A 26,337-nucleotide genomic window follows, 5' to 3' on the forward strand; every position below is an offset into this window, starting at 1 on the left:
ACGCTCTAAAAGCAACATTCTTCCAAAAATCTGTAATATGCAATCATTTATTTTGCAGTAAATCAGCAATCATCTGCTGGAATATAAAAACACTAACTCATGTACCTAATGATGCCACCTCCAAACTCCTCTATATGAAAATCCAGGGCTAGTTGTCACACTTTTCATGCCGGTGAATATTTAAGTTTAATATACATGTTTATTTTTGAAAGTAATTTTTCATTACACACACCTTAAAGACTCAAAAAAGCTGCAAAATATTTAATTATCACATGATTTGTTTGTGTGGGGTAAGTTGTCATAATGGAACCTTCCTATTCAGCTTAATCCAAACAATTATGAAATAGTAAAAAGTACCAAACAAAAACATGAAACCATTGGTTTGCCCAACCAAAATAAATTGTGAGGATTTAGATTTATCCAATACTAATGTGACATGCTGCCCTGTAAAAAACAAAAATATATACATAAAAGTTTAATTACTTATTTTTATATAATTGTGTTTATCATTGAAAAAAATCTACATTCAATTATTTTTATTATTTTTTTTATGTGATGTTTTATATTTTATTATTTCTTTTATATTTATTATAGAATTTAGATTTACTCTTTATATCAAATATATTTACAGTAAATTGAATATCATATATTCAAATATTGCTCCTGCAATACTGAACTCAAACTTCATATTATTTATACTTTTATACTTTTTTATATGTATATGTATTATTATGATTATTATTATTATTATTATCAAAATAATCGTTTATACTTATTTCTTTATTTTAAAAAGTATATTGAATACTAAACTGAAACATTAGTAGTGTTAGTAGTAGTAGTAATATGTATAATTTATATTTGAAGATTTCTATCAACAAAAAAAGAGCATTTTTATTAGTCTCCTATGTTTGTTCAATTATTTCACTTTAATGGCAATGAAAAATACCTATTTATTGCCAATAAAGAAACATGACTGAACCCAAACTTTGGATCCTGATAAAAATACTAATTTTAGAAGAAAATTTCATAATGCACTTATAGGCTTTTGCATTTCAAATCTTCATTTATTCTTTCTAGATCTAAGCTCATATTTTCTCTTACCGTGCTTCGCATTTCGCAAATGATCCCTTGGCGTCTTTCCCACAATTTCCATATGGATCTCCTGCTGAGTTCACTCTTTCGAAACAGATTCCTGGAGCTGGTTTTGCACCTGTTAAACACACACAACGTTAACAGATGCAGTAGCCGTTCCTCCAGGTCTGCGGGTGACGCTGTACTCACCCTGTCCCCACAGCGTGATGCACTGCTGCTCGTGCGTCTGACAGATGCCGTTGTAACAGTGTCCATCGACACCCTGACAGGTGTGTCCGTCATGCAGGTAGACATTAGCGGGACAGTGAGGGTCGGCGCCTGTGCAAAACTCCGGCAAGTCGCAGGAGTTACTGGACTCACGGCATGGAGTCCCTGCAGGCTTCAGCTACATAATAAACAGATACACAAAGTCCTTTTAGCCAGCACAGAATAACTTTACTTTTATCTTTATTTATAGTTTCTACTGTAATTGATTTATCAGTGCATGCTATTCTACAGACTAAAAACAATTATTGCTTTAGAATAATATGTTCTTTCACTTATTTTGTTTGGTTATTTTAGGCTGTTTAGGTGTTTTAATAGCCGACAAGCAAACTTTTGTAAGGTAATATTTAATTACATTACATTAAATAACATTATATGTGACCCTGGACCACAAAACCACTCATAAGTAGCACGGGTATATGTGTAGCAATAGCCAACAATACATTGCACTGGTCAAAATTATCGATTTTTCGTTTATGCCAAAAATCATTAGGATATTAAGTAAGATTATGTTCCATTAAGATATTTTGTAAATATCCTACCGTAAATATGTCAAAATGTCATTTTTGGTTAGTAATATGCATTGCTGAAAGCTTTATTTGGACAACTTTAAAGGTGATTTTCTCAATATTTTGATTTTTTGGCATCCTCAGATTCCAGACATGCAAATAGTTGTATCTCAGCCAAATATTGTCCTATCCTAACAAACCATACATCAATAAAAAGCTTATTTATCTGGTTTATATATAATGTATAAATCTCAATTTTAAAAAAAAACTGACCCTTATGACTGGTTTTGTGGTCCAGGGTCACATATATTAAATTATTATGAAATAATTTAACATTTAATAAATGTTTCTGAATAAATGTCCTCTTTAAGTTAAAAAAACACACGAAGTACTTAAATAAAGTGCATAATTAAATGCATAAATAAATAAATGCATAAATGCACAAATAAATAAATAAAATGCATGTTTTAGTTTAAGTACATACATTTAGTAAGGTATACAGAAATGCAACAAATAAAGTGAATTACGATGAACATCAAAAGTTACCTGACAGTCTTCACAACACTGTCCATGTGCACATACAGCCTCCTCTTTCAGTGTGCATGTACTGGCATTACAGCAGGGATTCAGACACTCCTACAGAGACATACAGATTCATCTGAGACACAGGAACCCCTCAAAACAATTCCACAACAGAAAAAACAGTTTTCACAAAAATATGTTTTTAACAATGACAATAGCAGGAATATTTTGTATTATATTAGAATGATTTCTGAAGGATCATGTGACACTGAAGACTGGAGTAATGATGCTGAAAATTCAGCTTTGATCACAGGAATAAATTACATTTTACAATAAATTCATATAGAACAGTTATTTTAAATTACAATAATATTTCATAATTTTACTGTTTTTACTGTATTTTTGATCAAATAGATGCAGCCTTGGTAAGCATAAGAGACTAAGTATTTTTTTCTAATTAAGATGACTCAAGTACATTTGCATGTGTCTAAGACTCATGTCTAAACAATTTCCCAGATGCTTTTCTCTGACTGCTGGCAATGTGGAAATGCATAAATTGAACATGAGCATTGTTGATGGATGCACGGACACAAATGTATGTTTTTACTATGCATTCTGCACTGCCAGCAACATTTCAGCAAAGACATCAATGAACAGATTTAAACCCTCAGGAAACACCTGAAGCGCTCAGGCACTAACAAAAGCTTTTCTCTGCGGTCCTCGCAAAATCTCCTGGTCTAGAGTGACAGATGCACCTCTTTCTCATGCGTCTTCTCACAGCGTGGTTGCAGAAAACACTGCAGAAACTGTTTATTTCACTCGCCGCAAATTTGGAGGAGCGACTGCTAATGATGCACGGCTTACTGAAGAGTGTGAAAAGCGCAGCACATATGCAGCGCTTAAGGGAAACATGTAAACGTCTGCATGAAATATGTTTTTGAAAATAAAACATACGCATGAGGTCTGACGTACCTCCAGATCTCCGCAATCGCACTGCTCTCCCTCCTCGACGTATCCATTTCCACATTTCTGGCCTCCGTAGAGCACCTTCACCTCTGGCATGTTGAACAAACACATGCCCACACCTTTCTCCAAACTCGCGGCGAGATCCTTCTTACTGCACGTACTGAAGACTGTAGGGAAAGGATACCTGAAAAAAATATCAGAAATATTACCTCAGTGATGACTTTAAAGAAAACTGACTGTTGATATTCAACATATGTACAAATAAATGGACCAATCAGGCAGTCAAAGTCTTGCCAAGGAAATGACATCATCCTGTAAGTGCTGACTGGCATGAGGACCAATGAAACGAGTCCCAGAGGAGAGAACAGTGACAGATAAGAGATATTTCTGCAAATAGTCCTGCAAAATCACACTGACTGTCTCACCAGAGTTGTAAATTGGAGACAGCAGGAAATGTGTGTGCGATAACACTTCATATCACACATGGTTTCATTTATCCAACAAAAAAGAATTATCCAACAAACCAAGATTCTAATAGCCTGGCTTGTGTTCATTTGTAGTGTTTGTATACGCAAATATCACTATTACAACCTAGAAACCGCACAGCAATGCACGCACACAAAAACAACTACAGAAAACTCTTTAGAAGCAGCCTCAGAACAGTCTAGCAAACCCTAGCAACAATCCACAACACACACACACACACACAAGAAATCATATAAGCCACACACAAAAAAGTGTTAATAAAAGTGTTAAAAACACTTAGAACACCATAGCAATGCCCTAGCAACCACCAAACCAACATTCCAAAAACCACTCAGTATAACTATAACAACCACCTAATTTGCCCTGACAGCAACATGTTATGAATGTTCAGAACACCAAAGTGACACCTTAGCAACCACCCACAACATGTTAAAAACACTCAGCAATCACATAGCAACACCCTATAATAATAGCAAAATGCTAAAAACACTTGCAACTCCCTAGTAACCACTCACAACATAACAATCACCCACAATGCTCAGGCAACATAGTAACATGTTAAAAACCACTCAGAATGCCATAGTAACTGCCTAGCAACCACCCACAAACATTATAAAAACATTTAAAACACCATAGCAACTCCTTAGTAACCACTCACAACATAACAATCACCCACAATGCTCAGGCAACATAGTAACATGTTAAAAACCACTCAGAATGCCATAGTAACTGCCTAGCAACCACCCACAAACATTTTAAAAACATTTAAAACACCATAGCAACTCCTTAGTAACCACTCACCACACAGCAACTACCCACAATGCTCAGGCAATTTAGCAATATTAAAAATCTCTAAAAACAACCACATAACAACCACCTAGCAACCGCCCACAAACATTCTGAAAACACTTAAAATGCCATAGCAACTCCCTAGTAACCACTTACTACATAGCAACCACCTACAACACTCAGGCAATAAAACAATGTTAAAACCAGAATCAGAATGCAATAACAACCACATAGCAACTGCCTAGCAACCACACACAAACATTCTAACAACACTTAAAATGCCATAGCAACTCCCTAGTAACCACATACAACATAGCAATCACCCACAATGCTCAGGTAACATAGAAACATGTTAAAAACACTCAGAATGCCATAGCAACTCCCTTGCAATCACACACAAACATTCTGAAAACACTTTACATGCCATAGCAACTCCCTAGTAACCACTCACAGCATAATAACCAGCCACAATGCTCAGGCAACATAGAAACATGTTAAAAACCACTCAGAATGTTGCAACAACCACATCACAACTGCATAGCAACCAGCCACAAACATTCTAAACACACTTAAAACGCCATAGCAACTCCCTAGTAAAAACTCACAATATAACAACTACTCACAATGCAAAGGCAACATTGCAACATGTTAAAAACTAGGGTTGTGAACAACTCGACATGTGACAACACCGGTAATACCGGTAACCGTGGGGGTGGGGCAACATTGCAAATAGCATAAATGTTATACTTTCACTTTAAAAAGAATTGCCAATTCGGCGTCAATTGTTTGAATGGACGACAACAAAGTACAAAAAAAAAAAAAAAAAAAAAAAAAAAAATCACTGATATTAAACAGAACTTTTATTAACATAACGAAAAAAAACTCAACGCCATTCTCTTTCTGTAAAATGTCTCCTCACGTGAAAATGAAATATGACAATGTAGCCATGTTCAAATTATAGTGCATGCTCTCGTCTTAAGTAAATTATTTAGAATTATATTTTCCATTTAATTCATATAAATATTTAATAATAAAACGAATACTTAAAAAAAAAAAAAAAATGTGGGGACGCAACTGGAAAGTAACCACTGTTGCGTCTTAAAACCGGTAACAACATAACCACTCAGAATGCCATAGCAACCACACAGCAACTGCTTAGCAACAACCCACAAATGTTCTAAAAACACTTAAAACGCCATAGCAACTCCCTAGTAACCACTTACAACATAACCACCCACAATGCTCAGGCAATAAAACAATGCTAAAAAACACTCAGAGTGCAACAACAACCACATAGTAACTACCTAGCAACCACCCCAAACATTCTAAAAACATTTAAAACACCATAGCAACTCCCTAGTAACCACTCGCAGCAAAATAACCAGCCACAATGCTCAGGCAACACAGAAACATGTTAAAAACACTCCAAGTGCCATATCAACCATACAGCATACTACCCACAAACAAACACTTCAAAAGCCATAGCAACTCCCTAGTAACCACTTATAACATAACAACCACCTACAACATTCAGGCAATAAAACAATGCTAAAAACCACTCAGAAAGCAACAACAAGCACATAGCAACTGCCGAGCAACCACTCACAAACATTCTTAAAACACTTAAAATGCCATAGCAACTCACTAGAAACCACTCACAATGCTTAGGCAACATAGCAACAAAATACTCAGAATGCCATAGCAACCACCCACAAACATTCTCAAAATCACATGGCAACCACCAACCAAGACCCTGGAAACGACCCATAACACCCTAGCACTGTGGAGGCGAGTTTTAAATGCACAAACATAATTTCTTAAGAAAACGCAAAACTCTAGTTCTTAAGTACTTAGTTCTCTGTTTCCCACAGAACACAGAAACGCTTCCACGCACGGTGGAGATGATTTCACCGCAATTACACACACACATACAATAAAAGTGGCCCACAAATCCGCTCCGAATATCATTGCTCCCCTGCGGAGCGTAACAAAATGTTTCGCCGCAGCGTCTACATGATGAAATCCCAAGTTTACAAACAACCCAACAGCCAGAGAAATTACAGCCCTCGTTTGTGACTGACAGCGACGTGAGAGCTCCCAGAGAGAAGCATATGGCACATATTATGAGTCTGGCTGATGAGCTCATGATGGTGAAAACCATCTGTGATCAGAGAGGGTTTTTAGGGAGGATTTACTCATGATGGTGATTGCAGGACTCGATGCAGGTGTGAATCATCGCAGTCGGCCGGTTTCATTAACACACTGAACGCTACATCACTAAACATCCTGATGAATTAAATCAGTGTGATTGGTTGAGTTACAACACATGCTGTGTAGATCTGGAGGTTGAGTGTTAATCACAGACACTCGCAGCCTCTTCAATATCCAAAATTACTCATTTTATGAATATTTAACTATTTGCACTGCATGCTATGTCAAATATCACTACTAAAATTAATTATGGGTTTGAAAAATTGGGTTTTGCAGCAAATCTGCATATTAGAATGATTTCTAAAGGATCACGTGACTCTGAGTAATGATGCTGAAAATTCAGCTTTGCAGCACAGAAATAAATTACATTTTAAAATCTATCGCAATAGAACACAGTCATTTTGAATTATAATAAGATTTCAAAATTTTACTGGTTTTACTTTATTTTCTATTAAATAAATGCAGCCTTTGTGAGCATAAGAGATTTCCTTCATGTATTTAAACTAAAACCAGATTGACTGCGGTCCCAGCATGCCTCAGTGCTTCTCCATGATTTAATCTTCAGACTGAATATTACTTCTTTAAGCGGTCATACACAACAACACACTTAACTGGCAAAAGATGAAGCACAGACTGGAAACTCTAATGCGTGTTTTTCAGACAGAAACTTGTAACACGCCTGTTGTAGCTTGTTTTTCTTCTTGAAGTTGAAGATTGCTCAAGTCCTGTGTGATTGTGATGAGTTTGTATTTGATAATAGCTCTTGAATTATTGAAATTGTTTGGCACAGGCGGCTTTGATTGGCTCTGATGTGATTGTGAAGTTCGTGCCGCGTCTCTGCTGTAAGATGTCATGCGGCGAGAAACATCTGTCGGTGCTGTCAAACACATCGAGCGGCGATAGGAACCACGGTAATCCGTCCAGGTTGTCTGTTTCTGGTCTGGGCTTCCAACATCAGCCAGCAAAGACCTCTCAGAGAGCACCAGGGGAAATGACTGAAAAGTTTCAGATTTAGTTGTGCTGCATTTGTTTGTTCAAATTAACATTATAGATCCCATCTGTCTGTATGTTTTCCAGCTTATTTTGTGTTTTGGATACAAGCTTCTCAATACAGTTTTATTGATTTACTGCCTTAGCAAATACTGTAAATCATTCTGGTCAACATTTACTAGCTGCTAAAAGTGGATGATACAATTACAAATTACTAGCTCTGAAACCAATATCAAATCCGATATCGCTGATACACCAAAAATGCTATGAAATCGAATTATATAGTATTTGATATTTGGTTTTTAGTATTTGGTTTTTAACATTTAAAAGGCCTAAAATGCAATTTTTTACTTCTGTGTTTTTAGTTGTTGTTTGTTTACAATTTACTAATTCCAGAACATAAAAAGATTCCTGTAGGAATCTTGTAAACTTAAAACATTTAACAAAAAGATAAACAAATAAATAATTCTGATATATATATATATATATATAATATATAAATACAAATAAACTAATAATAATATAAAATATAAAAATACAAATTGTGATATATATTTTTTCTTCATAGTTTATAAGATATATGATTATCTTGCTGAAAATGAAATTACTAGTTACTTATATTTTACATTATATTATAAATATATATAAAAATAGAAAACATATTGCTATTTTTAAATACTATATATTTATATTTGATATATTTTAATATTTACTAAAATAAAAATTATAATATTTTTTATTTAAAAAATACATTTAATTATATATAAATATATATATAATAAATATTATATATTATATAAAAAATATATTAATATTAAAAAAATACAAATTACAATATAAAATTAAATACATTATTTTTTACTTCTGTGGCACCTATTTGTTTGTTTATTTATTTATTTAATCTTTTAGAGAGAGAGAGAGAGAGAGAGAGAGAGAGAGAGAGGTATAGATATAGATATATATATATATATATATATATATATAAACTACATTAATATAAAAAAAACAATATAAAAATTATATTTTTTCAACTCTATGGCACCTATTTATGTATTTATTTACATTTTTTATTATTTATTAATTTTATTAATAATTACATAAAATGTATTATTATCTTATATTATATTAAACAATTATTTTATGTGAAGATTGTTCCTCTTGATACAATATTTTTATCAAAAACATATTTATTATTTATTAAAACATATAATACTTGTCACTTATCTCTATTTTTTGAGCATGGCTGTGCTGGTTTACCAGGTAGACCAGCAGAAAACTAGCATGGCAATTCAAACTGGGTTGTAAAACCAGCAAAAAATCCATAGATTTATATAATTCTGGAGATAGTAGCATGTAAAACTCACCGCTACAATACTAGAATGATGTTTCTTTTCTCCTGCATAATCTGTATAACATTCATAAAGGTTTGCAACCACAAAACGATGGCAGCATTGCCATTTATGGGTGAACTGTCTCTTTAAACTGAATGTGTAACAAGTGTTTAATAAATTCAAACTTTGCCAGTCATCAAAAAAAAGAGCTGGGCAGCATTTCACTCCTACATCCTCAGATCTACAGCTTATCTTTTCAGCGTGGACCAGCGTTTGGTTCAGAATCCAGCTGGCTTTGCTGCGGCCATTAGTATGCATCAGAGGCGCCGAATACTGTGATGTTCGCTTCGTTCCTGGCACGCGTACTGAAACTACGGGGCAAACGCGAGCACGGAAATCTGGCTCGCGTCGGCCCTCGCGCTCGCTAGACCGACTGTACCCGCGACGGCCAGCGCCAGGGTGGCATGAGCCTGCGGGAGGCCGAGAGATAAGCAGATGCTTCCTCTTGCCTCCCGATGCCAACCCAGAGATCAGCGCTCAGCGATAAGCCTCAGCGACTCGAGTGTGTCTAAGCTCTCAAACACCTCCTCTGGACCGGACTCAACAGGAGGCCCACATAATGGAGACACTGCCACGGGCACAGAGATCACGCTGTGAGTGGGGTTTGTTCTCTGTGAGAGTGTGAGGAGCTTCCAAACGCTCTATAGAAACACAGGAACAAATATAGCAGCAATAGGAGTTGCAGAAACTGTGGGCTCAATGGAGAGTCGCCTACAGAGTCCTGCTGTAACACTACACCAGTGTTTATGTAATATATAAAGGGATAGTCCACTCAAAAATTAAAGTTATGTTCATTTACTCTTTCTTATGTTGTTCTGAACATGCATGAAAATTAAAGACAATATTATTATATATGCATATATATGCATGAAAATTAAAGAAAATACTACCCCATTGACTTCCATTGTATTTGGTAAGTTTTGATTGTTATGTCAAAGATTGTTACATTGGGTCTCTGGCTTTCTGATTTAAATCTTTGTTTTGTGTCTAACCACAAATGTAAATTAAATTTTTTTTTTTTTTTAAATTATATAAATAAATAAATAAATAAATAAATAGTAATAAAAATCAACACAGGTGAACACTAAAGATAGATAGATAAATGAATAAACAAACAAACAAACAAATAAATAAATAGTACAGAATCATTTATATATATTAATTTCTTTAAAAAAAACAAAAAGGTAAATGTTTTCCAGCCTGAAACACAAAAGTTAAATAAATAAACAAACAAACAAACAAACAAACAAATAAATAAATAATTTCCAAATAATTTATATACTTTATACTTTACTAAGCTTAGGTACTTTTGTATTTTAAATATCAGAAATGCAATTTATAGAAATGTATAAGTTTATATATGTGTACTGTGTATTAATTATAATTCATAATTTAAAAAAATAATAATTTAATTAAAAAATTTTAATGCATTGTGGGAAATGTTGTTTTCCAGCCTGAAACACAAAAAATTAAATAAGTAAATAAATAAATAAAAATAAATAAATAAATAAATAAATAAATAAATAAAATTGTCCAGAATTATTTAGATTATTTAATTTCTTACAATTATTTATATTTATTAAAAAATATATACTTTACTAAGCACAGGTACTTCTGTATTTTAAATATCAGAATTGAAACTTATATAAATGTAGAAGTTTATATATGCGTACTGTGTATTAATTATAATAATAAAAAAAAAATCAACTGCAATTGTGGGAAATCCACCGTGGGAAATGTTGTTTTCCACCCTGAAACACAAAACGTTTATTAAATAAATAAATAAATAAATAAATAAAATAGCTTAGAATTATTAATAGTATTTAATTTCTTATAATTATTTAAACTTAAACTTTTTAAAAAACATTTATAATTTTGTAAGCTTAGGTGCTTTTGTATTTTAAGTAATTTATTCAAATATACATTTAAAAATGAAGCTCTGATGAGGATTTTTCTCCCTTAATTTCGATATATATATATATATATATATATATAATATATAAATAAAACCTGGGTGGAAGAACACTTCATTTCCAAGAATTACCTGAGTAAAATGTTAAATTACAATTTAGGAAATTTCTGTTCTTGCTATTCTAATACAAAGCAGTCAATTCAGATCTACCATTTCCAAAAAATCACATAACAACATCATACTGGTGTCTTGAGCTGTCAATCAAAAAGTCTCTTCTGGTCTAAGTGGGCGGTGCTTGTTCAGAATAAGCTGTTGATCACATGATGTGTCCATAAAGTTCGGCTACTTGAGATTGGATTCATCAAACCTGCAGGATTGAAGGCGCTTCTTCAAACCTCAGAGGGGTTTTCAGCACTCACATCTTAATTAATGCAATTACATAGATGTGAAGCTCCTAAACGAGCACCTGCTGTGATGTTAAATTCATTTACGCTTTGATCTATGAAAGCTCTCTGAGACTAATGCGCTGTAATGAAAGAAATATCCGTCTTAATTGTCTGATTCCAGATTCTCGTTTGTACAAATACGTGACAAATGTGTTTCTTATTTTCTGCCTCTCCGGATGAAACGTGTTCTTCTCATCCGGTCCTTCAAGACACCTCTTTATGAGCACATTATGGACCGTCACGTTAGGGGTTTTTCATGGGTGCCGTCCAGCTAAAACACTGGTGCGGATGAACTGATACACACTAGAGGATGCTGGGATTGAGTTGGCCGGTGCGCGACCATCTGCCTCATGAGGAAATCGTACATGGCCTGCAAATGTGTGATTTACGTGTCTGGAATCACACAAGACAACTACTATTACAGGCCTAAAACTGCTGCAAACCATTTCTTGGGAATGCCACACTTTAAATGTCTTTATACACGATAGGTGTCGTGAGAAATCAGATGTGTTTCCATTATAGCACTGACTCTCGGCCAATCAGATACGACCGCTGCCTGTCAATCATTGTTCATGTTGAGTTCTTGACCCCGTTTCCCATGTCTCTTCTCAGTTTCCAGTCAATTGCTGCTAATTCTGTCCAATAAAAGGCCAAAAGTTCAAGGTAGTTTTTGTTTGTTTCACATGTTCTTCTTGATTCTAGTGATACTTCATCAGTGCTTTAAGTTGTTTATTAACTGTTGCTGATTTATAAGCTTTTTTCTTTTGTTTTCATTTTTTATTAGCTTTTTTTAGGTCTCTAATAAGACTATTTTTTAAATATATATATATGGTGATGCTTCTTTGTGTAAACCTTTTAATTAAAAAAAAAAATTCATTTTTAAAAATATATTTTTTTTATTTGTTTGTTATTTTAAATAATATTATTAGAATTGTATTTAATTTTTTATGCCAATATAGTATACAATTTTACTTCAGTTTTAACTTTAGATATTTTAATGCAGCAATTTAAACTAAAAATAATAATAATAATAATAACATATGAGACTAATAAGACCATATGATGTAACTATACATAATATAATATAATATAAAATAATATAATTATACAACATATACATATTTTAAATTTTAATTTAACATTTTAATTTCCCTTTGTAAAAAGTATTTATTTCTTTATTTTAAACATTAATTTTATTATAATTATATTTTCATATATTTTCATTAACATTTTGAATAAGGTTATTTTTTATGTTTTCCATTTTTATTTTAATTTTAGTTACAACTTAAGTAATTTTATTGTTTGTTTTTGTCATTTTTAATACATTTTTTTTATACCTACATTTTTTTATACATTTTTACTTCAGTTTTAATTTGAGACATTTTAATACAGCAATTTAAACTAAATAAAAATGAGAATTATGTATATTTATATATATATATATATACACACACACACACACACACACACGATATATATAAAAAAATCTGAAAAAAAAAAACATATATATATATACATATTGCATTGTTTCTTTCTGTGTAAACCCTTTTAATAAAAAGTATTTATTTATTTATTTCATTTAAATATTAACAGTATTAAAATTATGTTTTCATATATTTGGATTAATATTTTGAATAAGTTTTTATTTTTATGTTTTCCTATTTATTTTTAAATAAGGTTACAGTTTGTCATTTTGTTGTTTTTGTCATTTTTACCATTTTTACTTAGTTTTAATTTTAGACATTTCAATACAGCAATTTAAACTAAATACAACTAAATAAATAACAAATATATATATATATATATATATATATAAATAAATAAAAAATAAACTATAATAATCCTGATATATAAAATAACATTCACAGAAATCCACAATCACTTTCTAATGAGTAAATCTAAACCAGTGTGACAGTTTATTCCTAAAAAGAGTTTAATCAAACCCTTATTTGTTTAAAGAATTTAATCAGTATGTGTTAAACTTGTCTCCATGTTTAGTGCGGATGTGATTCATTCAAGCGTTTAAGTTGTTTCTTCATTACAGGTCTCGGAACATCTGAGCATAAAAACCATCGTCCCGTCTAACAGATGACAGAATAAATTAGCAACAAGTCGCACAAGTGCTGATGTGTTTATGAAACGACTCTCAGCTGGTTTGCGCGGCGCAGACGTCATGTACCAGCGGGGTCAATTGGAAGCATGCTAATGAGCGTGTGGCTAAAGGCTAAAGGCTAATGTTGCCCCGCTGGGTGGGGTGTTAAAGTCTGCTGTTGTGCAGATGACCAAATGGAGCTCATTATGGAGTAATGAGGCAGAAACACAGCGAAGCGCTAACAAACAGACAGACCCGTCATGTGCTGAGAAGGCCGGAAATTTTTTAGCTAAAATGGAATAAGAAACTAATTCACAAAATCAGCTGATGGGTTTTACTGGATTTTAGACAGAACTTCTACTGTGGGGCTTTTGTTCTTCTGCTGAAAGCAAAAAAAAGAAGATATTTTGCAGAACTCTGGAGTCCAAATGACATCAATCTTTGTTGACTTTCATGAAACAAATGTCAGTTACTTCAATAAAAACACTATTCTTTTTCATAATATCTTCTTTTGATTTTTGCAAAAGAAAAACTGATCTGGAACAATGGAACAACATTAGGGTGAGAAAATGACAGAACTTTCCTTTTCGATTATTTGTTCCTTCAAGAAAAAAATATACTTTATATATTACAATAATTATAATAATTAAATATTATATAATAGACTTCTTTTAAAACCTCACACAGTTTCTTTTAGATTAGTTAAAAAAATGTATAAATAAAAAATATATTACATTTTATGTTAAATAAATATATATAACATGTAAACATTTTTTTAAATAAAGCTATCAATATTTTAAAAAATACTCAATTATTTTTCAGCTATATGGAATATTCATATTTTTTAAAAATTTAAAATAATTCTCACCACTATGTAACACCAAAATTTATTCATAATTAAAATATATTGATATTTTTGTAAAAAAAATAAATTATAAATAAGAAAAAAGTTCAATATTAATATTTTAAAAATATTTAAAATAATTCTCACCAAAATCTATAAATATTTAAAATATATTGATATTTTGGAATAAATAAGTAAACAAACAAAAAATAAATAAATAATATCAGAAAAAATACTGCATTTAAAAAAAAAAAAAACATATATATATTATTATTATTATTATTATTATTAAATGAAAATAATATTTAAAAAAATATCTAATCTAATAATAATTCAAATATACTGATATTGTGTATAAATAAATAAATAAATAAATAAAACGCATTGAATTTTTTTAAATATTATTTTTTTTAAAATATTTATAAAATATAAAATATTTTAAAATAATTCTCATTACTATATAACACCAAAATCTATTAATATTTAACACATATTGATATTTTTAAAAATATATTAATGTTTTAAATTATAATAATAATAATAATAATATTTTAAAAAGCTAATAAAATAGTTTTCACCTCTATAAGAAATATTAATTTTTTTTTATTTTTCACCACTATATCACACCAAAATCTTTTAATTTTCAAAATACATAGATATTTTTAAACACATTAACTTTTGTTTTTTTAAATTAACACTAGATGATATTAGGATCCAACTGACCATACAAAGAATAATTGGTTTGGAAAATGAATTGGTGGATTAAAAACAAAACAAAACAAAAAACACCATACCACATAAGTTGCTGCAAAAATGATGTTTTTCAAACAGGTTTCCAAACATGTCTGTCATTGGTCTGACAAAACAGGTAGTCCCACCCCCAAACTCACACCATTGGTTAAGTCTCAGACCAGAAAATATGCTCTGAAAGCATCACAGAGCCTCAGTGAAACCAACTTCATTATAGCACATTAAACCAATACAGAAATACTCAAACAATTATCAGCTTTAAGCATCTAATTTGCGGAACTGATGCAATTTTCTCACCCAGTGGAGGGCGTCATGATACACCCGCCGCGGTCCACGGTGGCTCTGCATCCGCATCCGCGCTCCGGCGTGTCGTGGTTCATGCCGAAGTTGTGTCCGAGCTCGTGGGCCAAAGTAACCGCGGCGCCGAGAGGGTTATCGGAGTGATCCTAAAAGACAGAGAGAGCGAGAAACCATCAAAAATAAACGCCTGGTGAATTCAAACAAGCAATCAATTTCAATTTAAAACAAACAAGAGCAATTTCTTCCTCCGCGACCCCAGAGACCCGAGAGACCCGTTTTATCCGTCCTGTTCCACCTTCCCTCCCCAGATTACATTCATCCCCACGTCTCTCCTCCGGCGCGTTTGTTTTTCTCTCACAAAACGCTTTCACATGAGATCTGTAATGAGCAGACACTAACGGCCTTTCTAATTACTTTTCCACAAATCCGTCAGAGCAGCATAACTGGAGATCCGCTGCTGTAATTGCTCGAGCGCTGCCAGAACACAAGCAGACCGTTCTGCAGGCTTTGTCTGAGGAAGGGTGTGCGCTGATGAGGCAGGACAGACACAATTACAGTCGCTTTGGTGAGGACGCGTCTGCCAAACACATGAAAACCAAATTAAAATGAAGGGAAAATGCCACATTCAGTTCAGTTCTGAGTGATTATTCGTGTCAAGTAGCGAGCGGGAATGCGCAGAGGAAAGTTTTATTGCTCAGACGGTGCTCTTTCAGAGTTCAGGAGACTTGGTTGGAACTAAAAGTTTGGGGTCAGTGAGAATTTAATGCTTTTATTCATCAAGGATGCATTAAATTGATTAAAGTGACAGTAAAGACTTTCAAAAAGACTTCTGTTTCAAATAAATGTTGTTCTTTTGAACTTTCTATTTATCAAAATTCTGAATAAAATCATGGTTCCTGCAAAGATACACTGAAAAAATGATTTTTTTAAATGTCATCATTTTTTGTGAATTTTACAAGCTATTTCTGAGCTATTTTTCAGTGTATGAAGCAGCACAGCTGTTTTTAATATTAATAATAATCAGAAATGTTTCTTGAGCAGCAAATCAGCATATTAGAATGATTTCTGAAGGATCATGTGACACTGAAGACTGTAGTAATGATGCTGAAAATTCAGCTTTGCGTCACAGGAATAAATTACATTTTACAATATATCCACATAGACAACAGTTGTTTTAAATTGTAAAACTATTTCACATTTTTATTGATTTTACTGTATTTTTCAAGAAATAAATGCAGCCTTGAGCAAAAGAGTCTTCTTTTAAAACTATTTTTAACTTTATACAAACCTCAAACTTTTGAACAGTAGTTTTTATTGCATATAAGTTATACATTTAATAAAAAAAAACTACAATTGTCGTTGGCATGCGGCTATGGAAAAAATTAAGAGACTACTTGAACACTCTCAGTTTCTCTGGGTTTACTATTTATAGGTAAACGTTTGAGTAAAACTACTGCAAAAAATGAATAAATAAATTTATTGGCAATAGATAAATACATAATAAATACGTAAATAAATAATTAAATAAATAAATAAAATTAAAGAACTAAAAATGTATAAATAAAAATATATTACATTTTATATTTAAAAATATATACAATTAAAAAATAAAATAAAATAAAATAATATATTTTAAAAATCATGGTCTGTTAATATTTTTAAAATAGTTAAAATAATTCTCAGCAATATATAACACCAAATTATATTAATAATTAAAATGTATTGATATTTTTGTATAAATAAACAAAATAAATACATAAAAAATGTATAAATAAAAATATATTACATTTTATATAAAAAAAAAATATATAACATATATATATATTTTTAAATAAAAACAATATTTAAAAAAATGTTCATAGTTATATGGACTATTCTTATTGTAAAAATAATTAATATAATTCTCTGCACTATATAATACCAAAATCTATTAGTGATTAAAATAGAAAAAAATAAATAAATAAATAAATAAACGAAACAAATACATAAAAATGTCTAAATAAAATTACATTTTATATTAAAAAATGTATTTAAAAATGTTCATGGTTATATGGACTATTCTTATTATAAAAATATTTAAAATAATTTTCAGCACTACACAACACCAAAATGTATTAATAATTAAAACAGATTGATATTTTTGTATAAATAAAAAATAAACTAAATACATGAAAATATGAATAAATAAAAATATATTACATTTTATAATAAAAAAAAAAACATTTAAAAAAATAATATTTTTAAAATAAAAACAATGTTAAAAAAAGTTCATGGTTATATGGACTATTCATACTATAAAATTATTTCAAATAATTCTCACCAAAACAACTACAACACCAAAATCTTAAAAATATATAGATATATTTGAAATATAATAATATTTTAAATAATAATAATAATAATAATTTTTAAAAAAGCAAATAAGAAATTTCACATTTTTATTTGAAATTCGAACGAAATGTTATCAGACCTTTATTTAACAAAATAAATATTAACATTTTACTCAAATTTGAAAAATGTTAAACTTAATTTTAGTCACAGACCGAGAAAATAAATACTTTATATATTTACTTTATATATTTACCAACCTCAAACTTTTGAATGGCATATTATGTTGCATATACGGTACATGTTTAAACAAACAACCTTTGCAATTATTGCTGGCATGATCACATGTAACTTTACACATTTCTCCCGTCAGCTTTCCATGGGCATTTCTAACTGTGTCTGGCAAAAATGCTGATGCAAAAATGCTCCGTCGCATTCTATAATGAGCCTCATTTGCATAGAAAGGATACGAGTTTGTCATAAAAAGAATGACTTGATTTAAATATGCATGATGCAATTTGCTTTCACACTGGAGGAGCATTTTGACGGACAGGAGTGTGTGAAGTCCATTTAGAGTGTGTGAAAAGAACCAGACCAGTTTGACATCAAGCAGAAATACAGCAAATTGCATTTGGTTAAAGGATGCTTATGTCCAATTTCCTCCCTCTAGAGCACACAAATTTAAGATCACAGGGTGTTTTTTAGAGCATAAAAATCAGAGAAGCAGCAGACTCGAGCTAAAGTCTCCATTCGTGCTCCATTTAATTTCTTTTGATATAATTTTGTGAATTTTATTGGATGTGTGGATGTGTGATTGGAGAATTCTGACGATCCGGGGAGTTGAACACAATCGTCTGTAATCTGCTGACGCCTGTGTATCTCATCGTATTTTCTGGAAGCTTTAATTTAGCGGGAACGAACGGTCAAATAAGGACAAACGTGATGAGATCGTGCCATGTTTTTGTGAAGTACTGTGGCTTTTCTGGTGGCAACTCCACTCAGTCAAACAGCAAAAACAATAGTCTGTCATTCAAAAAGCGGCCAAAGGAAATAAAACACATCCGACGAATGAGGAAATGAAGAAAACATGCATGTCTGCTGTTTTGACTGACAAGGATAAAATGTTTTGGTAGAAACCGCATGTGACTATAATGATGCATAATGGAGGAGCTTAACATAATGGATCCTCAGTCAAAACACAAATACTGAAATGCTCCAGTTCTCCAACACTGAGGCCGAAAACACACTCCACGCAAGCGGAATGAAAGCAATAGTTTCAAATGTCTGTGTTATTAAAGCGGAGGTGTTATTAGTCAGGTAGCCGCTAGAAATACTTCAAGAGTTAAACCAACTTCAGCTCATCTGCTGAGCAAGAAAACTTACAGCACTTTCCTTCGACCACAGACGGTGTGCTTTGATTTTGTCTCTCAGCAGGATGTTGTCGTGAAGTGCTGTGTGATCAATGTGTTGGGTTGATTTAAAGGAAGCGTCTCTAGATAACCGAGTGAGGTACTGTCCTCATCTGACACGGTAACGAAGGAGATGATCATCTAAAAGTTAGCGAACTTAGGTAACCTCTGGATTCAAGAACTAAATCATGCTTGCAATGGGACTAAAAATACATGTAATAGATAATAATGAACATATATAAATGCATAAAATATTTATATGTTTAAATATGATCAAAGACGGCTGTGAAAGTAAATTGTTTTGCATTGTTTATGTTTTTGATCTTTCTTTCAAAAAATTCACAAAATTCTAACCTATCATTGACGTAAAACTATAGAAAGTGGGGGGGAAATCTCATTACGAAATAAATGGTTTTTTCACGTTCACATTGGCCACAATTATTGGCACCTCTAGCAATACTTATGAGTAAAATATCTCTGAAGTACATTGACATTCCTATTGACGAGGAGCGTTTAGGGCTTGAAAAGACAATTGGTCAAAACAAAAAAGATCCCATGTTTTTTTCAGATACGTTTATATTCATTTTTAGTCAACACATCACCAAAGTTTTAACTTTAGAAGAGTTAAAATAAATAAATAAATAAATATTTGGTGGAATAACCCTGATTTTCAATCACAACGAATGAAAACACTTGTTTTTTTGACCAACTGTAATTTTCCTAAATAAATAAATAACGAAAAAAAACTCTAAATGACAATATTTTTACTTGAAAATTTGGAAAAAATATAATCAGATGTTTATTGAATATAACAAATATTAATATTTTGCTCAAATTTTAACAATTTGAGTAAAATATTAATGAAAAGACAGTTGGTCAAAACAAAAAATACTAATATTTTAATCAAATTGTAACAATTTTAAACTAAAAATGTACTTACAGAGCAAGAGAAAAATCTAACTTTTTTAAAAAATAGCTTTATTATATATTTGTTATTATAACTTTATTATATATTTTTATATTTTTTTAATATATTTGATTATATTTATTTAATATATACACTGCCATTCAAAAGTTTGGGATCAGCAAGATTTTAAATGTTTTTTAAAGAACTCTTTTATCAGCAAGATTTTAAATGTTTTTTAAAGAACTCTTTTCTGCTCATCGAGGCTGCAAAAAATACAGAAAAAGCTTCAAAACTGTGAAATATTTTTGCAATTTAAAATAGTGGCTTTCTATTTTAATATACTTTAAAATAGAATTTATTCCTGTGATGCAAAGCTGAATTTTCAGCATCATTACTCCAGTCTTCAGTGTCACATGATCCTTCAGAAATCATTCTAATATGCTGATTTATTATCAGTGTTAAACATCTGTGGTGTTCATTAAAGAATGCTAAAAAAAAACACAGTTTCCAAAAAAAAAAAAAATTAAGCAGCACAAGAGTTTCCAGTATTGATAATAAAAGTAATAAATCAGCATATTCGAATGATTTCTGAAGGATCATGTAATGCTGAAGAATGTGAATGGCTGACGAAAATTCTGCTTTGCATCACAGAAATAAATGATATTTTAAAGTATATTAAAACATAAAACTGTATTTTAAATTGCAATAATATTTCATAATATTACATAATATATTTTTTTGCATTTTTGATCAAATAAATAGAACTCTGATGAGCATAAGATACTTTTTTTTTTTTTTTTTGAAAAACATTAAAAATCTTACTGATCCCAAACACTCAAACGGCAGTGTAGGAACTTTATACTTATTTTAGTTATTTATTTATTTTGTTTAAAGATTTATTTTTGGGACATATTTAGGACAGGACAGATCAGAATGGACAGGAAGTGAAGTGGGAGAGAGATAGGGGGCGGGATTTTCAATTAATATATTCATTAATTCCTTCGCATTTTATAAAATATCAAATATCATCTATTTAAAAAATGCACATTTTCAAATTCACATCTAAAACAAAACATTTCACAAAAAGAAGTTTCTTTGGTTTCAAATGAACCAATTCTGCTCAGATAAAATACCAAAAAAAAACCCACAATGACACATAATTTGAAATGCTCAAAAACATCAATGAACCTCCTCGTCATCAAGAATGATTGACAGATGTCACTCACCATGACGATGCCCCCTGACTGCTCGGCAGTGCACATGCTCATAATGGGAGCCATGCCGATGGTGGTGCCCTGGAAGTAAACGCCACTGCGGAGGCAAAACAAGCAGTCGTGTTCATCTACAGCAGGCTGGGTAAAGCTTCAAGTGTTTTAAACACAAATATGTGACTAAAACCTCATGCATTTCTCAACATTTCAAAATAATAAATAGTAAAGCAATTCTTCCTGGAAGAAAAACTGCTTTGATTTTCGTGGTTAACCACACGCTGTGTTTTCCACCTGCCGGCCCTGAGCGGTAAACACGTTAAGCAGTCAAACCTGATGAGTTGAGCGTTATCGTGGGGTCTCTGCGGGAGCAGCTTGACTTTTCTCCAGTCCAAGAACTCGTGGAGCGACGTGAACGGATCCTGTGTGATGGAGCATTTGTCTCCGTCACTCCACACCTCCAACCCCACCAGAGCCACACGGATATTCAGCGATCTGTAAAACTAAAACACAGCAGCTCTTGCTATTAATAAGTCAGCTTAATGCGGAGGTTTCAATGAGAAAACTTATGGCTTTTGAGGAAACATTTCAGGATTTTTCTCCATATAATGGCCCAAATTTGAACCTCCAAAATGTAGTTTAAATGCAGCTTCAAAGGGCTCTAAACGATCCCAGCCGAGGAAGAAGGGTCTTATCTAGTGAAACGATCTGCCATTTTTTTCGGAAAATAAAAATTTGTATACTTTTTAAGCACAAAAGCTTGTGTAGCACAGGCTCTGGGATGCGCGTCCACGGGTCGCTCTTGAATAATTCGTTCATTCTGAACGAATCTTTAATGTCTCGGGGAGTGATTCGTTCAGTCGCATATGCGCGACATCCTACTAGGTTCTGTACTGGAATTAGTTCACCTGTTTTGAATCTTCATGTTTTTTGAGTCGTTCATTCATCTTATGGGGCTGTCACATGATGCTGATTTTGCTAAAAATGAACAAAATGACTCGAAAAAAGATTCATTCATTTTGCTGAACGAGTCGGTAAAATGATCCGAACTTCCCATCACTACTACGAATCACATCTAAGTTCATCGTCTGTGTACTCCGGCTCAAAAAGGTAGAGTACTGTGAAAAACTCAATCTTATTTTCTCCTACAACTTCAGAATCGTCCGACATCGTTGTACCTTTTTGTTTGTAGACAGCGTTTGACTTACTTGCACTTTCTTAGTCTTTGCGCGTTCGCTTTGTAAACACTGGGTCTGTAGTTCCACTTGATCTTTCGACGTGATTCAATAGTACGTGAACGTGCATCCCAGAGCCTGTGCTACACGAGCTTTTGTGCTTAAAAGTATACAAAGTTTTATTTTCTGAAAAAATCACAGATCGTTTCGGTAGATAAGACCCTTCTTCCTCGGCTGGGATCATTTAGAGCCCTTTGAAGCTGCATTTAAACTACATTTCGGAAGTTCAAAATTATCGGGGCACCAATCAAGTCCATTATATGGAGAAAAATCCTGAAATGTTTTCCTCAAAAACCATAATTTCTTCACAACTTAAGACAGAAAGAAATGAACATCTTGGATGACAAGGGGGTGAGTAAATTATTTGTGAATTGTTGTTCTGGAAGTGGACTTCTCCTTTAACACAAGCATTTTCTATCAAAATGATCTGTGTTGTGCAAGTATGAATTCTTCATTCATTAAGTTCACCTTGTCCACGTAGTTTGCTATTTCAGCAAGCCTCTGTTTCACTTTCTCCACATCTTTCCCTTGTTTCTGATACTGAAAAGCAAAGGAGGACAAAAAAGTCTTTAAACTGCAGCCAAATGTGCCGTTCATTGGCCGGCTACGGTAAATGTCACATGAGGTAATGCATTTTCCACGGGCTGCCGCACACAGATGTTGAGCCAAACACAACCAGCAGTTTTTGATGTCCAGACTGTCAGTTTTACAAAATAAAAGCACTCGACTGGAAATGTGTCACCCAGGATTGCTGTGATTGTTGCAGGAGAGACAAAAATCAGAATGGAAGCTTAACTGCTGTAAAATTTGCAAGACAAGAAATGTGCTATTTCTAACTCTTTCTTTAACACTGCCTGGTTTCAGCAGGTACAACTGGGGAAAATAAAGATCATTTAACAAACTGAATGATCAGGTTTTGTTCTTTTCCATAAAATATCACAGGATGGGACATTTGAAAGCCCCCTAAAAATGATATTGCAAGCAAAAAGTGTTTTTTAATGCACATTACAAACAGTTAAGAGGTGAAGTGATCACAGCTGGCCGTCTTCATTCCTGTCCAAACAAACAATGACCTGCTAATCTGCTTTGACCTTTGACCTCCTGACTTTTCTAAACTCAGGGTCAAGGGGTCATGACCTTGCACTGACACAGCTAAAGAAGTCTTATACTGATGAATGGAGCTACAATGATTTAATTGGGCTAAACTCAGCTGGTTTTGATCCAGGGCTGTACTGTTATTGTTAACTGACACTAAAAATACTGTTAAAACTATTTTTAACAAATTTGTAAAATTAAAAAATAACATTTTTATTCACTGAAATTATATGACATAAAAAATGTAAATATCGGACAGCAAACTAAATGAAAATTAGAAATACAACAACGTACTTTAATTACTACCTGAAATAAAATGGAAAGTAAAATAAAATAAACGTATTTAGAAATATTTTTACATACAAAAACTAAAAATTAAAACACATTTAAAATAAAATAATAAAAAACAATAAACAATAATAATAAACAAATTTTAAAAACAAAATATTTTTTATAAATAGTTTTTTTTTTAAATACAATAAAAAAATTAAATAAAAGTATAAAGAAATAAATTTAAAAATATATTAATAAACACATTTAAAAACTTAAAATAAAAAATAAATAAATAAAATATGAAATAAAATACAATAAAATATATTAAAAGAAAAAAAAGAAATAAATGGATGGTGCAAGATAAGAAGTCAAGTGTGTAGTAAACTTATACAATTTTTGAGACCTACATCTTAAGGAAGTCTTTTACGTAAAAAAAAAATAAATAAATAAAAATATATATTTTAAAATATTAAATAAAATATTAAATATATATTAAATAAATATGAATATTAAAAAATAAAATAAAATTAAATTAAATTAAATTAAATTAAATAAAATAAAATAAAATAAAATAATATAAAATATGAATAGTGCAAATTAAGAAGTCGAGTGTGTAGTAAACTTTCACAATATTTGAGACCTACAGCTTTTTATGTTCATATAACTTTAATTGGTCATTCTTTGGTTTTCTTGTATAAAAAATAAAATAAAAAATAAAACAATATTAATAAATATTTTAAAACAAAAAAAAAAAAGAAATATTTTTTAAAAATATTAAATAAAACATTAAAAATAAAATAAAATAAAATAAAATAAAATAAAATAAAATAAAATAAAATAAAATAAAATAAGTCAAGTGTGTAGTAAACTTTTACAATATTTGAGACCTGCATCTTAAGGGAAAAGTCTTTCAAGTAATCCTCAACTTTTTATGTTCATATTACTCTTTAATTGGTCATTCTCTGGTTTTCAATAGCGGTTTCCTTGTAATACACGTATGCAACAACCGCTTGCTTTACGAAGACTGATTAAGTATTTCAAGCCCCTGTTAATTTTGCATATAAATTATATATAGTAACAGTTATGCAATTTTCATCTAGTAAAGTCTAATATATATTAAAAAATGTATTTTATGTTGGACATCAAGTGGTGACCCAACGCAAAAATGTCAAAAATAGATCAAATAAAATGTCACGTTGATCTTTGTTGCATGTGAATCAATATTTCATGTGTTCTGAATTTCCTTGTACCTAATGTAGCTTTGTTCTGGTTTCTGAGGATGAGCAGCATTATATGGTTAGCTATCATTATCGCTGAGCATCGTTGAGGTCTGTGACCCGAGTAAATCAGATCTGCGTTTCATTTTTGGGTCACGACCCACTAGTTTAGAGCCTCTGATTTAGATGATTGAGGGTTGGAGATGCGTGTGAGGTCAAAAGCGCCTCTTTATTACCTCGCGGTTGTCTGCGACGATGATCAACTCCACATGCTTGGTGCTGCTCTGGGCGTCTCTTTTATGCTACAGGGAGAAAAAAGGAGAGAAAGAACATGATTAAGAGAGAACTTCACCCTCTTCTTCTGAAGGACACAGTTAATAGAGGCTGCACTTGAAAACCTTTTATGAAATTTCCCAGGCCCATTTCGCTATGAGTCTATATGGCCTTTAAGGCACAGAGGTGACGTCTTCACCTCTCTTCCGAATGTGCCCTCTATTAACAGAGATTGAACATCCTCTTCTGGGTTCAGCAATGCCCTTAAACTACATCTGATCCGCCGCGATGTGCTTTCCAGGAGAACGTTCGCTTTAACAGCCTTCGGATTGCCTGGCAATCTCATTTACTCATGTGAAAGACCCACTTGTCTTTTATAGATGTTATAAACGTCTCTTTTCAAATGCAGAGTCTTTCAACTAATTCTCACCTAGTCATTCTTCGTTTTCACTGTTTTCCACATTTTAGAATAATACTGAAGTCATCCATGACTGAAATGACACAAATGGACATATAGGAATTAATGAAAGCAAATGTTCTGTAAATGAAAACTCTCTTCTAGTTGAGCTTCTTTTTTGTGTAGAGACTTGCTGACTGATTTTTGTATCCAATCTGACTCATTAAAAAAAAACAAAAAATTTGATCTAGACTAGAAAAAAACTATATATAGAAAAAACAACAGTACAACATGGTAAATAAACTTAAAAATGTTGAAACAATAAAATATTTCATAAATATTTATTTAATTTATTATAAAAAAAATTATATATATATATATATATATATATATATATAAATTAATGTTATATATTTTTTATATAAAGTTTT

The 26,337-nt window shown here is 31.7% G+C and overlaps 1 protein-coding gene across 2 annotated transcripts in view; it reads right to left on the reverse strand.

Annotated features, from left to right (window-relative positions):
- Positions 1-26,337, reverse strand: part of LOC127174433 (disintegrin and metalloproteinase domain-containing protein 12) — a 123,516-nt gene that overhangs the window by 19,917 nt on the left and 77,262 nt on the right. For both annotated transcript variants that reach the window (XM_051124870.1, XM_051124871.1), the window contains exons 7-15: positions 25,473-25,538; positions 23,120-23,191; positions 21,750-21,919; positions 21,435-21,519; positions 15,562-15,710; positions 3,360-3,537; positions 2,412-2,501; positions 1,282-1,477; positions 1,102-1,210 (exon numbers count right to left, since the gene is read on the reverse strand). In XM_051124870.1, the coding sequence (XP_050980827.1) occupies positions 1,102-1,210; positions 1,282-1,477; positions 2,412-2,501; positions 3,360-3,537; positions 15,562-15,710; positions 21,435-21,519; positions 21,750-21,919; positions 23,120-23,191; positions 25,473-25,538 (1,115 nt within the window). The remainder of the gene's footprint in view (positions 1-1,101; positions 1,211-1,281; positions 1,478-2,411; positions 2,502-3,359; positions 3,538-15,561; positions 15,711-21,434; positions 21,520-21,749; positions 21,920-23,119; positions 23,192-25,472; positions 25,539-26,337) is intronic.

Source organism: Labeo rohita, chromosome 12 (assembly GCF_022985175.1).
Source record: "Labeo rohita strain BAU-BD-2019 chromosome 12, IGBB_LRoh.1.0, whole genome shotgun sequence".
NCBI lineage: Eukaryota > Metazoa > Chordata > Actinopteri > Cypriniformes > Cyprinidae > Labeo > Labeo rohita.